Here is a 21,423-nt window from a genome sequence, read left to right on the forward strand (position 1 = left end):
GACTTCGGCTCGTTTTTGGTTTGCTTCTGCTTACTGTACACTATAATCCGAGTCCCGCGTCCCCGCGCACTTCTGCCGGGGCTAGGGACGACTTCCCCTGTAGATTATGTACCATCAGAACCATGTCGGTGGCGGTGGATCTTGATCTGGTGTGGTTGCACACGATCAGGTTGCCCGGCATGCGATGCGCCGTTGCTGCTGTGCCACTCCCCCGGCGTTCTAGACAGCGCATGGCGAATGTCTTGGCTCTTTATGTTCGCCTCTCAAATTTCCGGTTTGGGAGGTGAAGTCGATATTTGTTGGAGTCTTTGGGTATGCATCTACGATATTCTCGTTTCTCTGAAAGATGGTGGTTATCAACTCAAGCTTCTAAGTCTACGACGAGAAATCTAAACACGCGAGAACAGGACGCAGTCCAACTTCGCCCCTGTTTAACAGTATCAGACGCTATAATTCATGAGAATCTATGTACTTAGCATCGCAGCAAGAAAATGTGGTATCTTCAGAGTGTAAATACAACAAACAAACGATTATATAGAAAATTTTTCCCTCTTCACGCTCTGCGTAAAAATATTTGGGTATCCCCTAAAACCTATGACTCTTCCCTAGATATGTATGTATGTATGCCACAGAAAACTGCCCTGCCACCCTAGATGTGCAAACCTGCAAACCCGCAAACCCGCAAACCTACACCTTGCTACCCTGCTACCTACCTTACCTATGATTCCAATTCCACCACCTCGTCACTCTCCAGCAGCTTTTGATCCACATCGATATCAACCTCCTCCTCCTCCTCCCCATCTTCTTCCTTCTCCCAGCGCCCCCTCCCGGGCCACAAGTCCTCGAAGACCTGAGTCATGACGTCGCGGACGCGGCCGACCTCGCGCGCGCTCTCCGTCATGACGTCGTCGTTGAGGCACCACTGCCCGAACGTCTTGCCGCGCCGTATCGTGCGCTCGAGCAGCTCCGTCTCGGCCTGCTCGGCGTCCTTGACCATGACGAACTTCATCGCGTCCGTGTCGACGATGGTGTGCTGGTACTTGCGCAGCGCCTTGACGATGACCTCGCGGTCGTGCGGCTTCGCGCTCTTCGGCGGCAGCAGCGGCTCGAGACCCCGCGGCTGCGACGCCAGCAGGAACTTGATCAGGCAGTCGCCGCATTGCGGGTGCTGGTACGAGATCCGCGAGAAGATGTTCGACGCGGTGAAGTCCGGGTCCCGCGTCGTGGCGTCGGATAGGGGCGATGCGAACGAGTCCCCGAAGCACTTTTCCACGCTGAAGTCGTTGCATTTGATGTTGCGGATCGTCTCTGGCCCGTCAATCGACGTCCATAGGATATTTATGTTTGCTTGGGGCGGTTGTAGGCCCGCTCTTTGCAGGATCTGGGGGAGCTTGTAGTACATCCGGTCCCTATCCGGACTTTGCGCCGCTGGCTTGGACGGGTCTTTGGTGGCGAGCTGTCGCCAGCCGGGTTCCATGGCTTCTAAGATGTGCTGGCGTTCCCCCCAATCGAGGTAGCCGTCCGTGTTTTTATCGGAACGGGACATGATGAAGGACCATAGCAAGGCTTCTCGGAACCTCTCGATGGTGTAGTGGAAGCTGGCGAACCATGGGTAAATCTGGAACTTCGATTCCCCGCGGAATCGCTCGCAGGCGCCCTTGGCAGACGGCTGCGGGAAGGAAGCCATAGCTTCCTCCATCACCATGCGGGAAACGGAGTGCGTGAAGTGGGCTTGGACGTGACGGTTACGTTCGCCGAAGCGGTGATTGAGGAGGTATGACGTGTAGTAAACAAATGGTTTCTCCCCAAACGAAGGAATCTGGTCTTTGCCGCCGAGCTGCTTGACGTTGTAGTGATCGGGCTTGAAGCCCATGGTGTGTCCGAATAAGGGAGAGTAGAAATCGGACGCAGCGTGAGGCATGCCCAGGAACATGTCATCCGATAATGCGACAAGTTGGTCTGTCGTGGATGGAGTCATGTATATTTGTGACTCGATAGAAAGGGAGTTGAAAGTAGGTAGGCATTCCTTTTCCTGCTCCCGGAAAAAGGACTCGTGACTAAGAACCTGAACGTGTTCGTTGGTGTCTTCGTCGTTTTTAAGCCAAGTTGGCCGTTGAGGACGCATGTTCTTGCCATCCTTATCGTAAGAGCCATTGGTAACAGAGTTTACGAGAAGTTGGATCTTGTTGACGAAACCTTTGGCGTAGACGTCGAGACTCCGGAGCGAATATTTCAATTCATCCCAGTCACGATATCGGTTGATGCTGTGTTGGGATATCCACTTCCCTTCCCTGTCGTTGAGGGGGGACTCTAACTCATAGCTATGTCGAATATCTTTAAAGGCATCCTCGCTGCCGTTAACCCAGTTATAGACGAAGTCAATTTTTGGCTCGGCTAGCGGGCCGTGCTTATCGACATTAAAATGTCCAGAAGAAAACCACTCGTCCTCCCACCCGTCTAACTTGATGTCTTTAACTGCTTCCTCAAACGATATTCGGATAACATCAGGCAAGACGTAGTATAATGTGTGCTCCTCCTTCGCCGGCTGAGGCTTTTGCCTCTCACCCTCCCCGCTACCCTTCGTCATCACAACGGCACCACCGCCAACCCATTGCGATGGCGTGCTGTCAAGCGCCGCATGGCGCATCAACTGCAAGGTGGTATAGCTCTGCCCGTCTGACTCAACCGTCTCCCACTTGTTCCCTATTAACACCCATATTAATGTTATGAATATGGTGAAGCATAGTATCCTCCGTATGCGTCGTGATGTGAATGTTCCTTGCTCTATAGTAGGGGAGTTGGGGACCTTGATGAAAAGTCGAGGTAACATTCTTGGCGACAGCATGGCTTTGGAGTATTCGACTGGGCTTTGACTCTGGCTCCGGCGAGGTATAGACAAGTTCTCGCCTGACCACACCATCCTGTAAAGATGCTGCAGGTTGTTCCGACTTGGCGTCCGTTCTTATCGTAAGTAAGGAGTGCCAAATGATTCGTTTAAGATTTTTCCAACGGCCGAAGGTAAAAGTTCCCTAAGTATCTCAGATATCCCTGGAGGATTTCTGCCTCGTGAATGCGCAAAGTAAAGAGTGGAACGACAACCGAGTTGCCCGTAACGTAACGATCGTGAATCGCGTGCTCCGTTTCTCACATGTTCGGTCCGGATAACTACAGGGGGCGTCACCTTGAGAAAGCCAATCTCGACGTCGAAAAGCTCATGACTGTTATCAGGTCGAGGGGTATGGTCTCACGATGGTCGCATCTATCAACGAGGAAGAACTCTCATAAGCAGGTAGAAAGCAGACCGAGCAGGCAGTATAGGAAACGGATCGACAGCACACGAGCACTTTCCTACTCAGACGGACCAGCCGCGGACTAACATTATCGATGTCCAATGTAGGTCTAACGTCCACAGGAATGCCCACATCCCCAAATTTCACAAGGCGGGAGGGCGGGCGAATCATCTCAGGAGACTCAGCAGAGGGGGCACCGAAGGGGGGGGGACCTGCATTCTGCAAGGTCCATGGTAGCGAGAAAATGTACCGAATTTTCACGGCGAAGATCCCAACTTCTGGGATATAGAATTTGGCCTTCCAATCCAGGTTCATAGAGCCGCCAAGCAACTAGGACGGAGTGGTGACTGGCCTCCCCCACGTCATGGATGTGACGATAAGAAGGCAAAAATAATAATAAAAAAATACAAAGATCCAGGGGTGCAAGGTTTGCTGTTTTCGGAAGAGACGAAGGTTAGCTCACCAATCACGAGCTCGGACGTCCTCATATAATTGCATATAATTGCCCCAGTCGGGCTATAGTGACGGGACTCAGGAGACTTCGGGAGACACGCGAGACGTTGGGAGCTGGCAGGCTGGGCATTTTTGGGTAACATACATACGAATCTGCATTACCTAACACAAACTTGCTGTGATCGTTGTTCATCTTAGTCTTGTTTTCTTTTTTTTTATCGGAGACTGGAGTCATGATGGATCCTGTCATCGTGACTCTTGACTTATCAAGTTTTGAAGGCTTTAAAACTTTCACCTGAGCTCGTCACTCTGATGTGTTTTATCAGACATTTTTCTTAGCTTGCGTAGCTCTGATGTAGCTTGAGGTCCGATGAGATGCGGTTGCTTCATCTCCTTCTCTTCTGGGGAATCGCACACGTGCCACGTCCAGCTCCGCTTCGATTGAAGTCGCGTGCGGCGAAACCTCTCTGAAAGACCTTCCGCATGGGGCTATTATCTTGTGCGATAGGGTGTTGCGATAGGGTGTTGCGATTTGATCAGACGCATAATTATCGCGAGAGGCTAATGTTGTTGTAGAAGTGATCTGCCCCAGATTAGTTTATCCGACTGGGGGCAGCTAAGAGGGAGTATAAAAGAATTATAAATATGGCATGGCTGCATGGGAGGGTAGAGAAAACACCACTATCTGCAGGGCTCGCGAGCCTGCGACAACACAGCGTCTTGGCATGCAATACTGCAGCTCTTGGCACGACGTATGCTAAGCCCTTTCAGCGTCTGACCTTGCAGATCCGGTATTCCCGTCGCCTGTGATTGGCGATTTGGCGATATACCGCCTAGGCCCTGAATCTTAATCTGTCCGCGATCGACCTTGGCTTTCTACCAGTTAGGCGGTCCTCATTCTGATGGTGTTGGGCGTGATGAAGCACTTGCGAAAGACATCCTAGGATATCCTAGACTAGATGGCGAATCCCCTGATCCCCTATCTCGACTCTTGACGCCTTACAGACAGGCCTACAGGCAGGCCTTACAAAGTAGGGCAGCATCCAATGTGACGTTCCTTTCCTGATCATGTTCATGTTCAACAGACAACGATGTTAGACAATCGGAGGGTTCGGCCGTCGAGCATCTGAATCCTTCTGCTAGATATCCGTATCTTTGCTTTTATCTTCCCTCACCGGCTTCGGTGAATGTTGCTTCGTCTTGTTCTGTACGCTCTCTCTCCCTCTATACCTGAGTTGGTAATTACACCACTTTAGCACTTTTGATCGAATCCTACACCATTTGCTGCAAATGCGGTAGTATAACCGGTCCTTAGTTTTGATCTACCGCGCTTTGTTTAATAGATTTATTAGATAGTCGTGTTAGGTCTTGTTAGTGTCCTTGTGTGGATCTACTCATTTCACTACAGGAGTCTTGGCCGATAACCGGGATATGCGAACGGCTCTCGAGATCTGTACGATCATTACGTAGGTGAAGAAAAGCTTAACTTTGAATAGGAGGTGGATTTGCTAAAAGGAGGGACAGTGACACTTCCGCTCCTTATCGACTTCGAAATCCATAGGTCGACAAAGAGGGCGTGAGGTATCGGTTGGGTAACGTCGACATGTATCTGCCGGGCCACCCCAATAGGGAGGATGAAGAGTCTCTTCTCCCCAGTTCACCAACAGGAGCTCGCACCAGTTCGCCGCCCGGATGGAGAAAAACTCTTCGGTCGTGTTCGCCGCGGGCGGCCTTGTGGCGATCCCTTACCTTTCTGAAGCCGAGTTTCCTGGGGAGGCGATCGCCAACCTCCGATGCATCTGAGAAATCCGGCGCACCGGCGAAGAAGCCTTATGCGACCGAGTATCTTGATGGCGTCCGCGGCGTTGCCTCTTTGATCGTTTTCATTCTGCACTGGACTCACATCCCTTATCCAGCTGTCAACTCGGGATGGGGGTACAAGGACAACAGGTCTTTCTGGTTGCTACCATTTATCCGTATCATCTACTCCGGCGCCGCCATGGTCTCCGTCTTCTTTGTCGTCTCCGGCTTCGTACTTTCTCATCGATTCATTCAGCGAATGCACCGCCGCGAGTACAATGAGTTGTTCTCCGGCTTGACGTCGCTCACCTTCCGTCGGGCCATTCGCTTATTCCTTCCAGCCTTTGCTTCCAGCACCTTGGCTTTCTTGTGCGCTTGCGTTGGTATAGTCAATGTACCTAAGAAAGTGGACGGCAAACCATTTGAGCACAGCCTGAATTCGTACCTGGAGTACCTCGATATGGAATCTAACCCGTGGGACTGGGCCGCGGACTTTTCCGGGTTCTATAACCCACAATTATGGTCCATCGCTGTCGAGTTCCGTGGTTCTATGGTTGTCTTCCTGCTCCTTGTTGGGTTGGCAAAGACTCGAACAGCTGTTCGACTAGCTGTCGAAGGTGTCATCATGGCCCATTCCTTTGGCCACAAACGCTGGGACGTCGCCCTATTCATCGCCGGTATGACATTGGCGGAACTTGAAGTTCTATTGAAGAAGCCAAAGAACCCGTCGGGTAGGAACTTGGTCAATGCCCTGCTTATCCTTACGATGGTCCTTGGCCTTTTCCTTTGCGGTTATCCTCGCGACCACAATACTGAGACCCCTGGGTACATCTGGTCCAAATATGTTTGGCCATTAACCGCTTACCGCCGGAGATTCTGGTTGGCGATCGGCGCCATGTTATTTGTTGGCCCTATGGTATTCTTACCTTCCATCCAATCCTTCTTTCTCACTCGGCCGGCTCGGTATCTTGGCCGCATCAGCTTTGCACTCTACCTCGTTCACGGTCTTGGGAACCGAACGATCGGCAAGTGGCTGCTGAATACTAGTTGGGCCTACATAGGCAAGGAAGGGTATTGGTCTTATGCCATAAGTTTCATCGTCTCTACCACGTTGTACTTTCCTATTGTTCTATGGGCCTCCGACGTGTTCTGGAGAGGAATCGATGTGCCTTCGACCAATTTTGCTAGATGGTTTGAGAAGAGATGTGCCGCACCGGAAGGTGTACGATAGAGGATTTGCCGGATGTGTGCATAATCTGCTTCTTTGATATGCTTAGGGAGTTGCCGTTATATATAGGTATATAAGCAACAATTCGAATATTTGAATATTTATCGTTATGACTTCTGACCTCATAGATATCGAATTCGAGTGTGATTATAAACGTGACAAGATTTAGATGACACTTTAATTAGTATTCCTAGGCCTGTTGAACTCATTGTAAATGAGCCTGTCGTCGCAGAATCTACACTGCGATCGCCTCGCCGTAGCTCGAGCTAGGATAGAAACCATGCGTTGGGATCTGCTCTAAGGCAACGGTGCCAACAGCCCAAGGGTCTCTTAGCGAGTGTGCTAGCAATTGCTCATTCTCATTCCCTCGTTATATTCAACGAACTTGCAGTATATCCTAGGGGCTTCAGGTTTCTAGAGACCAGTAGTTAGTGACATATGCCAACCTATATGTATATTATACATAGTATATAACTCAGATCATATAGTCCTCTATTAATAGTATGTTAGATATAGTAAAGTAGTTTTTAGATCATTAAACAAGGTAGGACTCACGTCTCGAGAATGAGTTCTTTCCCTCTGTCTAGATTTAGAGGGTATGATGAGTAGGGCAATAGCGTGATCCGAATATGTCGATACCCTGAACCCCAACCTTTAGGCAGCTAGGTTGTTTTTTCTGGGGAAAGTAGATCATTCATGAAGCTACCGCTTTCGTCGCTCGTTCGTTCGTATCAGACAGTTAAGCATACACCCCGTCGGATGTCCGTCAATGCAGGCATTTCAACGAACTAAAGCCGTCGCTCCATCGCAAGCCACCCATGATGGCCACCATGCAAGCAAGCGCGACAAGCACGCTCGTGCCTCCGTACACATATGCGTGTCGCCTCCTCAAGGCAGTCAACTCCGCGACCCAAGTCGAGACCGTGGTCAGGCACCCACAGAACCCATCTTCGATCCCTTGGAAGACTTGGCAGCTGATCACACCGCCAACGGGGACGTGCGCGAGGTCCCACGCCATGCCAAGCACCATGGTGCCCAAGATATTGACGGTGAAGGTGCCTAGCGGGAAGGAGGGCAGATACCCGTTGAGGTATAGAGAAGCGTAGAACCGTCCAAGGCAGCCTAGGGGCGCGAATACCAACGCAAACGTTGCTCGGCCGCGCCAGATCTCTGATGCTACTTCGTTGACGAATCTGTCTGGTGGAAGAATTGACAAGAGGATGGCGCCGATCCATGATCCCCATGCGAGGAAGACGGCGAATGGGTCGAGGAATTTGCGGGTGAAATTGAAAGAAAGTGAGGGCGTGATCGTTTCCAAGGCCAAGGCAAGCTGAGCTCCGATGAGAAGACCAGCAATGGATAGCGTGATGGTGGTAATGGCAACCGCCATAAGGGCCATAAATGAGTAGCCGCCATTTCGAGGGGTAGTAACTGGACCAGTGCCCGGCGTGAGCAGATCGTTCGATAGAGCGAGGAAGATGTCGCGTATAAAGGCGGATAAGGATGTGAAAGAACCGCAGAATCCGGTGGCAAGCCCGATATATAGCGGTATAGTCTTCTTGGTAGCCATATGTGCCTTCTTCGCGGCAGCAAGATCGATGGCTACTCTATCGGAGCTGGATTCGCCTGTCTCGTTGAGTTCACTCTCCTTGGCTCTCAGGAGCTGTAACGCATACGTCGGCGTACCCCATTCGTAACGGAAGAGCATGCGATCTTCTGCAAGAAAACCTAAAACCATACTGCCCGCAAAGTTGGGCCACACAGAACTGAAAACAACGGGGGCGCCGACATAATTGGTGAGGGCTGAAAGCCCAACGCGAGCGAGAGTACCGAATATGGCGAAGAGGATGAGATAGGAGACAGTATAGATCTCAGTTGCTAATCTCGATACATGGTGGTCTTCCGTCTTTGCCTCCTCGGCTTTCTGTGGTTTTTCACCACTTCGCCGTTGAGCCTCTTGCTGTACAGAGTACCGACGCTCGAGCTCTCTTCCCTCCTCAAGGGAAGGGCTTGGACGCCATCGCCGTTCATCCCGACTTGGGATAGGAGCTATTTCTTCTAGCTCCGGTACATTTACGTAAGAGTCGGGGATATCATAATTGGGTTGTGATACAGACGACCGACGCCGTTTCCTCCGGGATTCTTGACGCTTCAATTCTTCGGCAGTGGGTGGTACCTCGGGATCTAGTCGATCATCCTTTTCATCCACGTCGTGGAGGTTCCTGTACGACTCTGGCGCGTCATAATCTGCCGAAGACGGACGCGAGGCGCTACGCCGGCGTCTAGACTGAATTGAGCCATGCTGTGATACGGATTGGCGGGAGTCACGGGACGCAGACAAGACGCTATTGCGGCGCACAGCATCTCGTTCGGCGTTCGGCTGTGAGGGATTATTGGACTGGCTATCCTCCATCTCACCGTCCGCGAGGCTGACTTATAGACTTTTGAAATAAAAGGACATGAAATCAAAAACTAGACCAATCCCCCGCGTCTATAGAAAAAGGTATATGGGCCCTCTTTCGAATATTTGGGAACATTTGGTCAGTTGTTGACGTTGACATTCAAGTCTCGAATATGTTGTTTACACATCGCCATCGTCACGGGAGTTTTAAGATTTAATTCTCCTCTTGGCAGGGATTTCCGGCCATTACATGGGATTATGTAACTATGAGACACTGCACAATTTAGGTTGGCAGGTTCATTAATAGTACCGTTCCGATACGGTTATGAAAATCCAATTCCGTTATCCGAATGCGTCCTAATGTAAGCGTACCGGTACCTGATAGCGTATTTCTTATCAATACCGTTATCATGAATCGGTCTAGCGCGCCTGTCGTGGTGGGGAATGATAGCTGTAGCTGCCCCGCGTCCGGAACTTTGGAACTCTTCGATAGCCCTACCGTTGCTTCCCAATGGCCCAATTAAGAAGCCTAAGGTCTAGAGTTAGCAAGAGCAAGCTGCTCTTCCATAATCCCTACTACATTCCGTAATTCCCGATCTGAACTTCCCCTTACTATCATCTTTTTTTTGGACTACACAAGTTAGAACTGTCTATTAATTGTGGCATTGATACTTACCACGTATACCTTCTCTATTTTACTGCAACTGTACTGTAGTTACGAGATACTATCAGGAATTCACAATGTCGCTCCCATCGAACGTCCACGTCTCTAAGCACCCGTGCCTGATGGCCAAGCTTAGTCGTCTTAGGTCCAAGGGGACGGAGTCGCGAGAAGTCAAGTCCTTGATAAACGACATAGCTTTGATTCTTGGATGTGAAGCTCTAGGATCAGCATTGACGCCTGTTGACGGGCCAAAGGTAGCTTATGCCTTTCTTGTCTTACCTAGATCCGTCCGCACCTTTAGAGAAGAGTTCTGTACTCGTATAAGAGGTGGTATATACCTAGCTAGTTAACACAGTATCCTACTTCATAGGGTGAGACTCCGATCGGATACGAATACACGACGACTACGGTGCGTCCGGAAGCGCTATCTATAGTACCAATCCTTAGATCGGGTTTAGGCATGGTAGAAGGTGTGTGCCACCGCTTTTCGTCTCTCATGTTTTACACATTTCCCTGTTTCGCCATATAAATCTACACGTATGCTATATAACACGTAGACCTAACACTCGATCTCAAGCAATACAAACCTTACTGCCCGAACCGGTCCCCGTACACCACTTAGGTTTATACCGGGAGCCCAGCACCCTCGAGCCCGTTGAATACTACAACAATCTCCCGCAGCACGCCTCAGAGCCAGGCAAGAACGTATCCAGCTTAGCCATCATCGTAGACCCGGTGATCGCGACCGGCGGGACATGTCAGGCGGCCATCCAGACGCTAAAGGAATGGGGTGTTAAGAAGATCGTCGTCCTGTCCGTCATTGCCGCCGCCGACGGCGTGCGGCGCGCTGCAGAAGAGTGGAGTGAGGCCGTCGAGATATGGGTTGCCGGAGTCGACGCCGAGCTGACGTCTAACGGTATGTTGAAGCCTGGCGTGGGAGATGTGGGGGATCGCCTGTTCTTGACGATAGGGAAGTGAAGATGCTGGTGATAGACGCACATATTCAATAAACCATGGTTATGTTGGACCGGCAACACTAGATATTTATTCGTTGCTACTTATATGGATCATCAAAGTGAATCATCATAATGGTTCATACCTCTCCTCATCTAGCGTTGTACGATTCTTCCAACAATCTTCAACCCATTGCCATGACACCGCTCGGGGAACAGGTGTCCGAGAACTAATAGACGAGCGTACCTCTGCCGCTCGCTCCATCTCGCCACTGTCGGTGCTGCTCATTATAACCACATGTGTGATACTCCTATCGTCCAAATCATCGACCACTGACCCGCCTCCGTATTTGATCCAGTTCTTCAACTTGAGACTTGATATTGGAGAGACGTCGTCCGTCGTTGAAAAATGCACTTTTGTGCCCCTGAAAATATAGCTCCTTAAATTGCCCATGTCATGTCCGTGCTCTACTAGCTGGTTGAGGAATTCCTCCTTATTAAAAGGTTCTCCGACGATGATTTCCTTCTTTGGCATCGACTTGAGCACTTGCCCCAATTCTTTGACGCTTAGATCTCTAGCGTAGCTATCGCCGAAATCGTCCACGTTCTCTTCTGCAAGGCGTGCCGTGGCATCGGTGGCATGGAATAAGTGACCGGTCTCGAAGGGTAACAGGAAGTCCTTGTCGCGCTGCGCGAGGCAGTCTAATATCCATTTCGGCTTGATGATGTCTATGTCCCCAGCTTTCAACAGACTAGCCACCTTGACCACTTTCTTCTCGGCAATAAGAATCATGTGGCTTGACGGGTCGGCTCTCTGGTATATCTTGCCACCGTTTTCCTTGATTAGCGTCTCGAGCTGCGTCTTTGATTTCTTCACCGGAGTCGTGCAATCCGTCAGGACGCAAAAATCTAGCCCCTCGAATACTTTGGTTTTAGGTCCCTCAAACAAGGCCGGCGCGATATTATCCTGGCCGGCGATCACGATATCCCTTTTAACCCTCTTGGCCGTCCGTTTCCGGCGAGACTCCATATTCATAGCTTTCTCGTCATTTTCCTTCTCGGCGCGGGCCTTCATGTCTATGAATCCCTGGAAATCAAGACACGAGTCCCAGCTTCTGTCAAAGCGTATGCCTTTGAACCGTGGAAATCGTAAAGTTATGCCCGTAGCAAACTGGTCCGACTCCCCTGCACTAGCACCCTTGACGGATATGACGAGAGAGTCGCTCGGGCGAATCCATTCGTCCGGCCTGAGAAATTGATGCCTCTCTCCACCAGCCAGCTGAATATACTTACTGGGCGGCTTTTTCGGGTCCCATTGCTTCCATTTTCCATCCGTATGACGTCGAATATCTGCAAAATCTTCTGCGCGGAAACCACCTCCAACTTTAAGGAAACTAAAGCATGTCTCGGGGTTCGCTCCAGCTTTTATGTCATTCTCTGAAGCACGAAGGCCGCAGAGAAAGGAACCAATCGCACCGCCACGATGGCCCTGTCCGTAATATCCGCCTATGATCACGACCTCTACCGACTCGCCGAAGCCGCTCATATATTCAGGCTTGACTTTGATCCAGTTATCGCTCCGGTCCGCTAAAGAATACATGGATCGCGGATTCTTCATGACCAACCCTTCCGAGGCGTCAGAGACGATTTTCCGGAGCATTGGCTCGATCACTTCTGCCGACGTGGCTGTATCATATTTATGTATTTCTAGCCTGTACGGCACACCGAGAACAGCCTTTTCGAGAGCTTTTCGGCGGTCTCGTAAGGTATACTGGGTAAGGGGCTGGCCGTTTAAGTAGAGGATGTCAAACACACGAAGAACAGGACGAGGTGCATTGTCATCATGGGGGTTTTTCTGTCCTGCAAGTGCTGCTGTCTTCAAAGTACCAAATTTCAGCACTTTGTCTAGTTCTGGATCCCACACAATCATTTCACCATCAAGGATAATGTTCCGGACTCCAGGGGCAAAAGCATCCTTAAGGTGACGGGTTAGCGAGCCGTTTTCGTCTTTGAAGCCATTGCCATATAGATAGGTATAGTCTTTGGCCTTTCTTGACCAGAAGCGAAATCGCTTGCCGCCCGGGGTCTCGTCGTCTTCTTCCATGTGTAATTGCATCCTTTCGCCATCCAACTTCTCTTCTATCCAAAACTCATCGTCACCCTCTACTCGGTTCGTTGAGTTGAGTTTGTCGGCCATCTTCTGGAAAGAAGTGGACATCTGATAGTGGCAGAGCATGGGTTGGAAGCATTGCATCAATGTCACGTTTGTTTGGCCATCCTTGAGACGGAATTTGGGGTCGTAGAGATCCCAACACACTTGGCGGAGGCTCGACGACACACTGAATAAATCTAGTGCATCAGGATGCCATAATTCCATGAAGGTTCTCTCCGTAGCTCCCACTCTCATCTGCCTTAGGATGATGCGGATGAGCCATCTCAGTTCTTCGGCGTTCATGCGCTGGTAGAAAGTCTCAAATATGGGAAGTTGCTCGTTCTCACCCGACGCTGCCGATAGCTTATCCAACATCTCATTAACATCGGCAATGCGCATGTCTCCTGGATCTATGCGCATAGGTCTCTTGGAAAGCACGTCGAAACATCTCCCTGAGAAGTCGCCGGCAGCGTGACCGGTCGCCGACTGGATTGGCTCTCTCCAGTGTAAGAGACTGTATCCATCTTCGGAGTTTCTATCGATTCTCATCAACTTAACGAGCAGGCGGCCGATGTTGCTCTCCTTGAGCCCATACATTCCCCTGTCACGATCCGAGCTGGGTAGAATCAAGCGCATGGCTGGATAGAAATCGTTTCCAACCTCTGACCTCCATCTCGATATAAAGCGTTCAATAACATTACGTTTGTACTCATGCGGAGAGAGCTTACTAGGCCTATGAGGTCCTCTGGGTCGACGCGCAACCTTGGGAGCAGACTGCTGCTTATTTTCCTGTAAAGGGTCAAAGAGGTCCTTAAACAACTCTGAAAAGAAGAATGTTTTTGAGTGGTTCTTTGGCCGGTTTGGATATCTTGGTGATATGTTAGTGTATAATAGGAATATATGCGGTGACGGCTTAAGATGACGACTTACTTCGCATCAAGCTCTTCCAGCGTTTGTCCTCCTGTAGTATACTGTCGACGCTCTTCGTCCTTAGCACCTTCATCAGGTAGTTTCTGATGACGTTGACTCATTATCCTTGATTTCCTCAGGTTGCACAGGGTAAGCAAATCGATAATATCAAGGGTACGTCCAAAGACGAAGTTGTGCCTGTGATAAAATTGTCATTTATGACATTGTTATGTTGGGTGTTCTCTCAAGCTGCTTAAATCCATCACAAGTTGTTCATGAACAATTTCACGATATGACAGAAGTTGTGAAGGTATGTATTGAGAATATTGAAGGTATAGCAGCCTAGAATTGTTGGAGGTATTCTGCCTATTTGAGCTGAGCAATTGAGATGAAAGATGAATGGTGAATGGTGAACGGATTCAAGTGCCTTAAGGTGACGTACCTTCTTGTTAGTCCCACCGTTATGGAAATTAAAGTTAGCTGGTGAACTTTACGGATCGTAGCTGATTTCTAGGCGGGTCAATAATGGGTCAGTGACGGTACAGCTGGGATCAATCAGAATGCACGCACAATTTTTATGTGGGGGGCTTTTTAATCAACACGTCTCAAACATATACCTAGGTACCTAGGTACCTCTTAATAATTCCTACAGCAGAACGCGACTTCTATATTCATTGATTTGCACCAATCCCCCGGTTGTACTTTACCCACTTACCTGACCTCTGCGTCAACGGCAGGAACGTGCTACCCATGATTGACCAGGTTTTGCTTTTTTCCAGTTTACAATTTTCTTTTCTTGTTTCCTCACAGACCTAGTCGTCTCCAACTCCTGTATGACTACTGGTCTTAGTCGACTCCTGCCTTCACCACCTTTGCGCTCTCGACAATCGCTTCCTCTCCTTCATTCCCATGCATTCGCGTACCGCTCGAGGTCTCTTAACACAATGTTAAGTAGAGCCGTAGACAAGAAAAAGGCGGACGCGCCTCGGGCCCCGCCTGCAAACACCGATCTCTCGAAGCAATTGTTCCCTTCAAGTAGCCCCTCTGCCCATGATGGGAACATTGCGCAGTATGCATCCACTCATAAGTGGCCTACTAAGCCATTGTCAAATGCGCCTGGGTCTACGAAGGCAGCAAGTAACAATCCGCTACAACCTAGATCCGCCAACCCACAAGAAACTCGCCGTCAATACAAACCTATATCTCGTGTCACCTCCGATCTAAGTTCTGCCCAGCGCTCCCAGAGCTTGGCGTCTCTATGTAGTAACGCTGGATCTTTCGAAGATACACCTGAGCCTGACCGTGCCCCGTCCCTGAGCAAAGCTGGAAGCATATCTACATACTACGCGGACGAGGACTTTAGCGACGACAATACATTGGAGTTGGATATGGAGTATCGACTTCCGGAACCTCTCCCTCCTCAACCTGTCGCACCGAAGCCACGCAAAGCCCCCTCGCCCCAACCGCCTACAAGTCAGACAACTTGGTCTTCGTCACCGCAGGAGCACCTTTTCCCTCCAGCAAACCCCCAGACGAAATTGAAACGCGATCCATCGGATGAGGCCCCGCGACCTGGCCCGCCTCCGGCAAAGAAAAGGAGCTTACCGGGGAGTTGGAAGCGAGACCCGGCTCCGCCGCAAAGCCGAGATGAAAATCAGGAAGATGCCCAGGAGACCCACAAACTAGCTACTCCAGCAGCAAAGAAGAAGGGTGATCTTCCCTGGGATACGTCGCAGAGTGCTATCAAGGAACGTCGGAAACAGCTTAAGAACCAAAATAAAAAGTCCGGATCTGGGGCCGAACTTACAAAAGAGGAGATCCGTGCTGCTGCGGATGATCATGCCAAGCACAAAGCTAAAGCTTCTGCCATATCTTTAAGTTCCGAACAACAACATGTTATCGAGTTAGTCACTCAAAAGAAGCAGAGTGTGTTCTTTACTGGTCCGGCAGGAACTGGTAAATCTGTATTAATGAGAGCGATCATCCAAGAGCTGAAGAGGAAGTGGGCTCGTGATCCGGAACGCCTCAGTGTTACGGCGTCCACTGGCCTTGCTGCTTGTAATATCGGAGGCATGACGCTTCATAGTTTTGCTGGTATTGGCCTCGGGAAGGAAGACGTCCCAACGCTGGTTAAGAAGATTCGTCGAAATGCCAAGGCAAAGAACAGATGGCTGCGGACGAACGTCCTCATCATCGATGAAGTTTCGATGGTCGACGGTGACCTTTTCGATAAGCTTTCACAAATAGCACGCACCATTCGGAACAATGGTCGTCCGTGGGGTGGAATTCAGCTGATCATAACGGGCGACTTCTTCCAACTACCCCCTGTTCCCGATGGAGGTAAGAAGGAAGGCAAGTTCGCATTTGAAGCCGCTACCTGGAACACGTCTATCGATCATACTATCGGGTTGACGCAAGTCTTTCGTCAAAGAGATCCTCGTAAGTCTAAATTCCTCAACTTTTCTCATGGTTTAGTCGCCTTGCTAACTCTAGTTCAGATTTCGCGGACATGCTCAATGAGATGCGTCTCGGTAGAATCAGCGAAGATACAGTCCGAACATTTAAAGAGCTGTCGCGACCGTTGAATTTTGATGATGGACTTGATGTGACTGAATTGTATTTATTTCCCTTTAAAAAGACACGCGATCAATGTACGCTAATCTTGATCCTAGATTCCCGACCCGTCAAGAGGTCGAAAGGTCCAACGACTCTCGGTTGCGTAATTTGCCCGGAGCCGTATATCACTACGAGGCCTATGACACTGGTGAGCCTAACATCCGAGACCGACTACTTTCAAACATGATGGCCCCTAAAGCCATGGATTTGAAGAAAGGCGCCCAAGTCATGTTGATCAAGAACATGGACGAGACGTTGGTGAATGGCTCTCTCGGTAAAGTTGTTGGGTTCATGAATGAGGCTACATTCGAAATTTGGGGTGCTCGCGATGACGAGGTCGGCCCCGGAGGCGAAGGCGATGCGGATGCAAATTCTAAAATGAAAATCAAGGCTTTTAGCCGTGATGTGGAAATCATAAAGGACAGCAAAGAGTATCCGGTTGTTCGCTTCACCGCAACAGACGGGACTCATCGAATCCTACTCTGTATCCCAGAGGACTGGAAGGTCGAATTGCCCACTGGTGAAGTCCAGGCAGCACGCAAGCAGCTGCCTCTCATCCTTGCCTGGGCACTCTCTATCCACAAGGCTCAAGGCCAGACTCTAGAAAGAGTTAAGGTTGATCTCGGCAAGGTATTCGAAAAGGGGCAGGCGTATGTTGCACTAAGTCGAGCTGTGAGTAAGGAAGGTCTCCAAGTATTACGTTTCGACAAGACCAAAGTCATGGCCCATCCCAAAGTCATCGCATTCTACAACAGGCTCTATAGCGCGGAAGCGGCAATCAAGCCGAAGAAACCGTCAACGATATCAGACTTTGCATTCAAGGGGTCGGCAGCACCATCCGGGTCGAAGGGGAAAGGCATGAACGTAACTGATCTGGACGATGAAGAAGAGGCGATGGCGGCATATGGTTCATAGACACGCCTGTGCCTGGTAAGGGATTTGGTGATGTATTTATGAAACTCCTTTGCTGTATGCTTTGGCGCAAATGGTATATATGTGGTTGGTTCGAAAAAGCCTTAAAAGAGATCCACAACTCCAACAAATACCATGTTGTACGGCAGTATTGCTGTCAAGCACTCCAAGATGCAAATAAGAAATACCTACCACTTGTTACTGGTGAGTCTTGAGCGTGACTTGTTGAGAAGTGATACCTACTCCATATGCTTACATAAGTGGGTATGTACATTGTGCAAACCCATCCTACTCCAATTGAAAGAACTAACATGTCTGCATTCTGCATATAATAATTACATACCTCGATATTTGTTGAAGATATTTGGATATGCACCTACCCCATCATGCGGTACCCAACCAGGCCCGACAGCCCAAGATGGGAAGTAGGGCTGGGCATTTATTAACATGTGATTGGTGGCGTCATTTTTTACTAGGCGCATCTTTATCGATAAAGAAACATTGAACTCGTACTAGGTGACGACCAAAAAAGACGACGGGTAAAATGCTACATACTACCATGCACTTTAAACAATTCATACTCGACTCTAAGTTTATATCTTCGCGTTGCCCTGAGCGACTCGATTACTTACCATCCTTCCCCTGACCGATATTGCAACTCCAATTAGATAATAATTGACGGTTGCTCTTGACTATTTCTATCAAACTTCTCGAGTCGACTCAAGTGCTGCAGCCCATTCCTCAAAAGTTGATGCGACCCGATGCGATAGACGTTCCAGCGCCACCAGAGTGTCGACTCTCAGCACGTCGTTGATACATACCCTCTTGATACCAATACCAATACCGAATCATAACGGCTTTCTAGACTTTGCCATTACAGCCTACGATTAATCGACTTTAAACTCGTTTTTGAACTCGTTGCCGACATCGCTACCTGGGTAGTTTCCGAGCTTACCTTGGCGAGCGAAGTTTGGCGATAACCGTCACCATCCAAACAGTACCATTTGATCCATACGAAAATATACCCTTTGGTATCCCCGAACCTACGACGCACTTTCTCGCCGACAGCGTAAGAGAAAGGCATATACACAACTTGCTTTATTTCACCCTTGATTGAAGCATAAAGCCGCAAGGGGCGGTAGGGCATTTACATAAGATTATTCCTGGTTAAAGGTTGATTCCAGAATCCCATCACCCAGGACGTATTGAAATCGTGGCTTAAGAATATTCTACTCTTGTTTACCGGAAGTGGCGAGTTATCTATTTGAACCTCAGGTGCTTCTTGCTTCTGTAGCAGGCCCTCGCACCGATTCCTGCGATCACCTGGACGGAGTCTCGGGTATCCTCAGCTCGTGATCCTATAACCATATCTTACACAGGGGCATATTGATGAAGTGCAATTGAGACGCCTATCAAATTCAACTTCTCTCGAGTGCGCTATATTTCATCCTCCTCGGTCATCGGATTTCATTTCTCCCCCTTTCTGTAGGTAGGCTCGAAACGGTTTATCATAACGGTCGATTTAGAGGAAACTTGATATACGCCTAACAGGAAGACGAACTCACTGAACAGCCAACAATGGAGGAAGAAGCCACTGTAGCCCAGTGGATGGGCTCCTACTATCAGGTGGTTTTAAAGGAGCCTGCCGGTCAATGTATCCAGGGGATTCTGACTGGTCTCGTTCCCCAGCAACACCTTACACTAGCTCCCGGTATGTTGTAAGAACCAAGTCTAATAGGAGTATTGGCTAACATGGGATCAGCTATGGTTTTGGGCACGAACCAATTCTATGACCGACTCAACGTCGATGCTATGAATGTTTACGACATCACACCGCTTCAAAACACCTCTTTTCCGATGCCTACCCCTTCAGTTGTATCTCCGCCGATCCCCACGATACCCCCGGTGAAAAGACCTCAACCTGCATTCCAAGATCCCGCTATTCTCAGTCTTACTCCCAGATCGGACTCGACTACGCATTTTACTCACCCTCCCACGCAGCCGAACATAGCTGAGAAACGGGACCCCCCGTTCGTTACCAATCCTGCAGATCGAATGACATACGATTCTCCCGACGAGATTACCGATGCAGCTGCTCCAACTAACATTACTGCGCCTATGACACAACTAAAAATCTCCCCAAACCCGGAGGCGATACATATACCGAGAGAGACGACCGAGTCATTGCCTACCATCCCCCATGATCCGTCAGATCCCAGAAAGGACCGCTCTCGAGGAACGCGTGGTCGGGGACGGCGCAAGAACAAGATAGCCGACGGCAACGGTGCCCCAGCCCAGCGGAATAGCCGAGGCCCGGGTTGGAGAGAGACGCCTATCTTGCAATCTACCGAGTCGTTCCAACCATTCAAAGCGCTGAAGAAGAGCCAGAAAGCTCGAATTGATGCACTTGCTGACAATGGCTGGGCCTCGGAAGACGTAACGGATGTGCAGGGAGCCGGTGACTTTGACTTTGAAGGAAGTCTCGCCAAGTTCGATAAACGAAAGATATTTGACGAGATGAAGGAGCAGGACAAGATCGATGAATCCGAACGTTTAGTATCTCATAATCGCCTCCCTCGACCGAAGCCCGGCACGGCTGGGGGTAAGAATCTGCATTACACCGAGAACGTTTTAGACATGCCAGCGACCACTTTGAAACCGAAGGAGACCTCCGGCGATTACTGGAAAAGCGAAGCTGATGACGAGATCCTCAACGGTGCCGAACATTCGGGAAGTGGTCGCAATTCTAGGCTACGAGGAGAATCTCGAGTGTCGATAAACCGACGATCGCAATCGCGCAAGGCTAGTACCACGGCGAGTGTCGCTGGTTCAAGTCGAGTCAACTCAGGGGTATGTACAAGTTTCGTTTATTCAACTACCTTGCGACATCAAGTATCTTAAATAGAGATTTTACTAACTGACATATCCCAGCAATCTGCATCGATCCCCAGCGGCTTCTACGCCGTAAAGTCTAATCGTCGGATTGAGGCGATCGCCCATCTCCCTATGCAGACACTGGAGAACGTTGCACGTCACGAGTTCGGCTTTACTGAGGATCTCCTAGCCGAAAATGCTGGCCGCGGTATTACGGAAGTTGTTATGCTTGCTCTCAATGATCCTGCGATCACGCTGCGCGCTGCTGCAACTTCACCACCAAGCAACCCTACGGTTGCGGTGCTGGCCGGGAACAACAAGTCAGGAGTCCGTGCTCTAGCGGCGGCTCGCCATCTTCGAAATCGCAGTATCAATGTTCTCATCTGCGTAGTCGGCATCGAGCGCGAAAAAGAACTGCTAGACGACGTTAGAAAACAAATACGACTTCTTCGCAATTTCGGCAGTGTCATCTTCACGAAAACAGAGCTTTTTGAACATACCAGCCATACTAGTAGCACTCTAGAATCGGCTTCTCAAGGATCAATAACTCTGATCATCGACGCCCTGTTAGGACTTACAACGCCATTTGAAGAGTTACGCAAGTCGGACCAAGCTACTACGTACGAATTGATGGAGTGGTCGAATAGGAACGAGGCGTTTGCGATGGCGATCGATTTGCCAAGCGGTATCGAGCCTCAGTCCGGCAAGGTCAACGTTATCGACGGGGCCAAGCTCTACGTACAACCGCGCTACATTGTTGCCCTTGGCGCCCCGAAACTGGGCTTGTTGAAGGCGTTAGAGATGGGCGACGAGAATGGCGACATCGTCATGGTAGAACAATGGAAGATTTTCCTCGCAGATATCGGTCTCAGTCCCGTCATCTGGCGCAAAGTGGCGACTAAGATTCGTCGCGGAATCGAGTTCGATAATAACTGGGTTTTAGAACTGCGCTACCAACCGCAGGTGGATGGTGTTGACGATTAGATGTCTTCTAACGCCGCCACTGCTTTATGTCACGATTGTTTGACATGCAAAAATATACCTTCCATGCTGGTTAACAACGGAACAGGCACTTTGAAGGCGCATTGAGCTCTGGATCAACAAGCCGTTGACAAGTTTAGGCACTCTGGTGTCAGCTATACGTTTCCCGCTTGACCTATGGCCTTCTCGA

The 21,423-nt window shown here is 49.7% G+C and overlaps 6 protein-coding genes across 6 annotated transcripts; 3 read left to right on the top strand and 3 right to left on the bottom strand.

Annotated features, from left to right (window-relative positions):
- Nucleotides 1-464: 464 nt before the first annotated feature.
- Nucleotides 465-2,587, bottom strand: F4807DRAFT_453335 (uncharacterized protein; the record flags this gene model as incomplete). Its single annotated transcript, XM_048000446.1, has 2 exons — nucleotides 465-500; nucleotides 770-2,587. 2 exons carry the CDS (start codon nucleotides 2,585-2,587, stop codon nucleotides 465-467), a joined length of 1,854 nt encoding a protein of 617 aa, XP_047851110.1.
- A 2,759-nt stretch (nucleotides 2,588-5,346) lies between these two features.
- On the top strand, nucleotides 5,347-6,774 carry F4807DRAFT_463536 (acyltransferase family-domain-containing protein; the record flags this gene model as incomplete). The annotated part of the gene is made up of 1 exon (XM_048001998.1): nucleotides 5,347-6,774. The coding sequence occupies one exon, from the start codon at nucleotides 5,347-5,349 to the stop codon at nucleotides 6,772-6,774; it is 1,428 nt and encodes a 475-aa protein (XP_047851111.1).
- A 350-nt stretch (nucleotides 6,775-7,124) lies between these two features.
- F4807DRAFT_226036 (uncharacterized protein) lies at nucleotides 7,125-9,509 on the bottom strand. Its single transcript, XM_047994107.1, has 2 exons — nucleotides 7,327-9,509; nucleotides 7,125-7,263 (listed from the first exon to the last, which is right to left on the bottom strand). Exon 1 carries the CDS (start codon nucleotides 9,182-9,184, stop codon nucleotides 7,538-7,540), a length of 1,647 nt encoding a protein of 548 aa, XP_047851112.1. The 5' UTR covers nucleotides 9,185-9,509; the 3' UTR covers nucleotides 7,125-7,263; nucleotides 7,327-7,537.
- A 162-nt stretch (nucleotides 9,510-9,671) lies between these two features.
- F4807DRAFT_226445 (PRTase-like protein) lies at nucleotides 9,672-10,867 on the top strand. Its single transcript, XM_047994110.1, has 3 exons — nucleotides 9,672-10,090; nucleotides 10,207-10,306; nucleotides 10,414-10,867. The coding sequence occupies exons 1-3, from the start codon at nucleotides 9,914-9,916 to the stop codon at nucleotides 10,812-10,814; spliced, it is 678 nt and encodes a 225-aa protein (XP_047851113.1). The 5' UTR covers nucleotides 9,672-9,913; the 3' UTR covers nucleotides 10,815-10,867.
- On the bottom strand, nucleotides 10,553-14,094 carry F4807DRAFT_226463 (ATP-dependent DNA ligase). Its single transcript, XM_047994111.1, has 2 exons — nucleotides 13,872-14,094; nucleotides 10,553-13,809 (listed from the first exon to the last, which is right to left on the bottom strand). Exons 1-2 carry the CDS (start codon nucleotides 13,970-13,972, stop codon nucleotides 10,920-10,922), a joined length of 2,991 nt encoding a protein of 996 aa, XP_047851114.1. The 5' UTR covers nucleotides 13,973-14,094; the 3' UTR covers nucleotides 10,553-10,919.
- Nucleotides 14,095-18,741: 4,647 nt separating this feature from the next.
- F4807DRAFT_226489 (YjeF N-terminal domain-like protein) lies at nucleotides 18,742-21,312 on the top strand. The gene is made up of 3 exons (XM_047994112.1): nucleotides 18,742-19,089; nucleotides 19,141-20,228; nucleotides 20,310-21,312. The coding sequence occupies exons 1-3, from the start codon at nucleotides 18,957-18,959 to the stop codon at nucleotides 21,234-21,236; spliced, it is 2,148 nt and encodes a 715-aa protein (XP_047851115.1). The 5' UTR covers nucleotides 18,742-18,956; the 3' UTR covers nucleotides 21,237-21,312.
- Nucleotides 21,313-21,423: the final 111 nt, after the last annotated feature.

Source organism: Annulohypoxylon truncatum (assembly GCF_022578515.1).
Source record: "Annulohypoxylon truncatum strain CBS 140777 unplaced genomic scaffold F4807scaffold_33, whole genome shotgun sequence".
Lineage (NCBI taxonomy): Eukaryota > Fungi > Ascomycota > Sordariomycetes > Xylariales > Hypoxylaceae > Annulohypoxylon > Annulohypoxylon truncatum.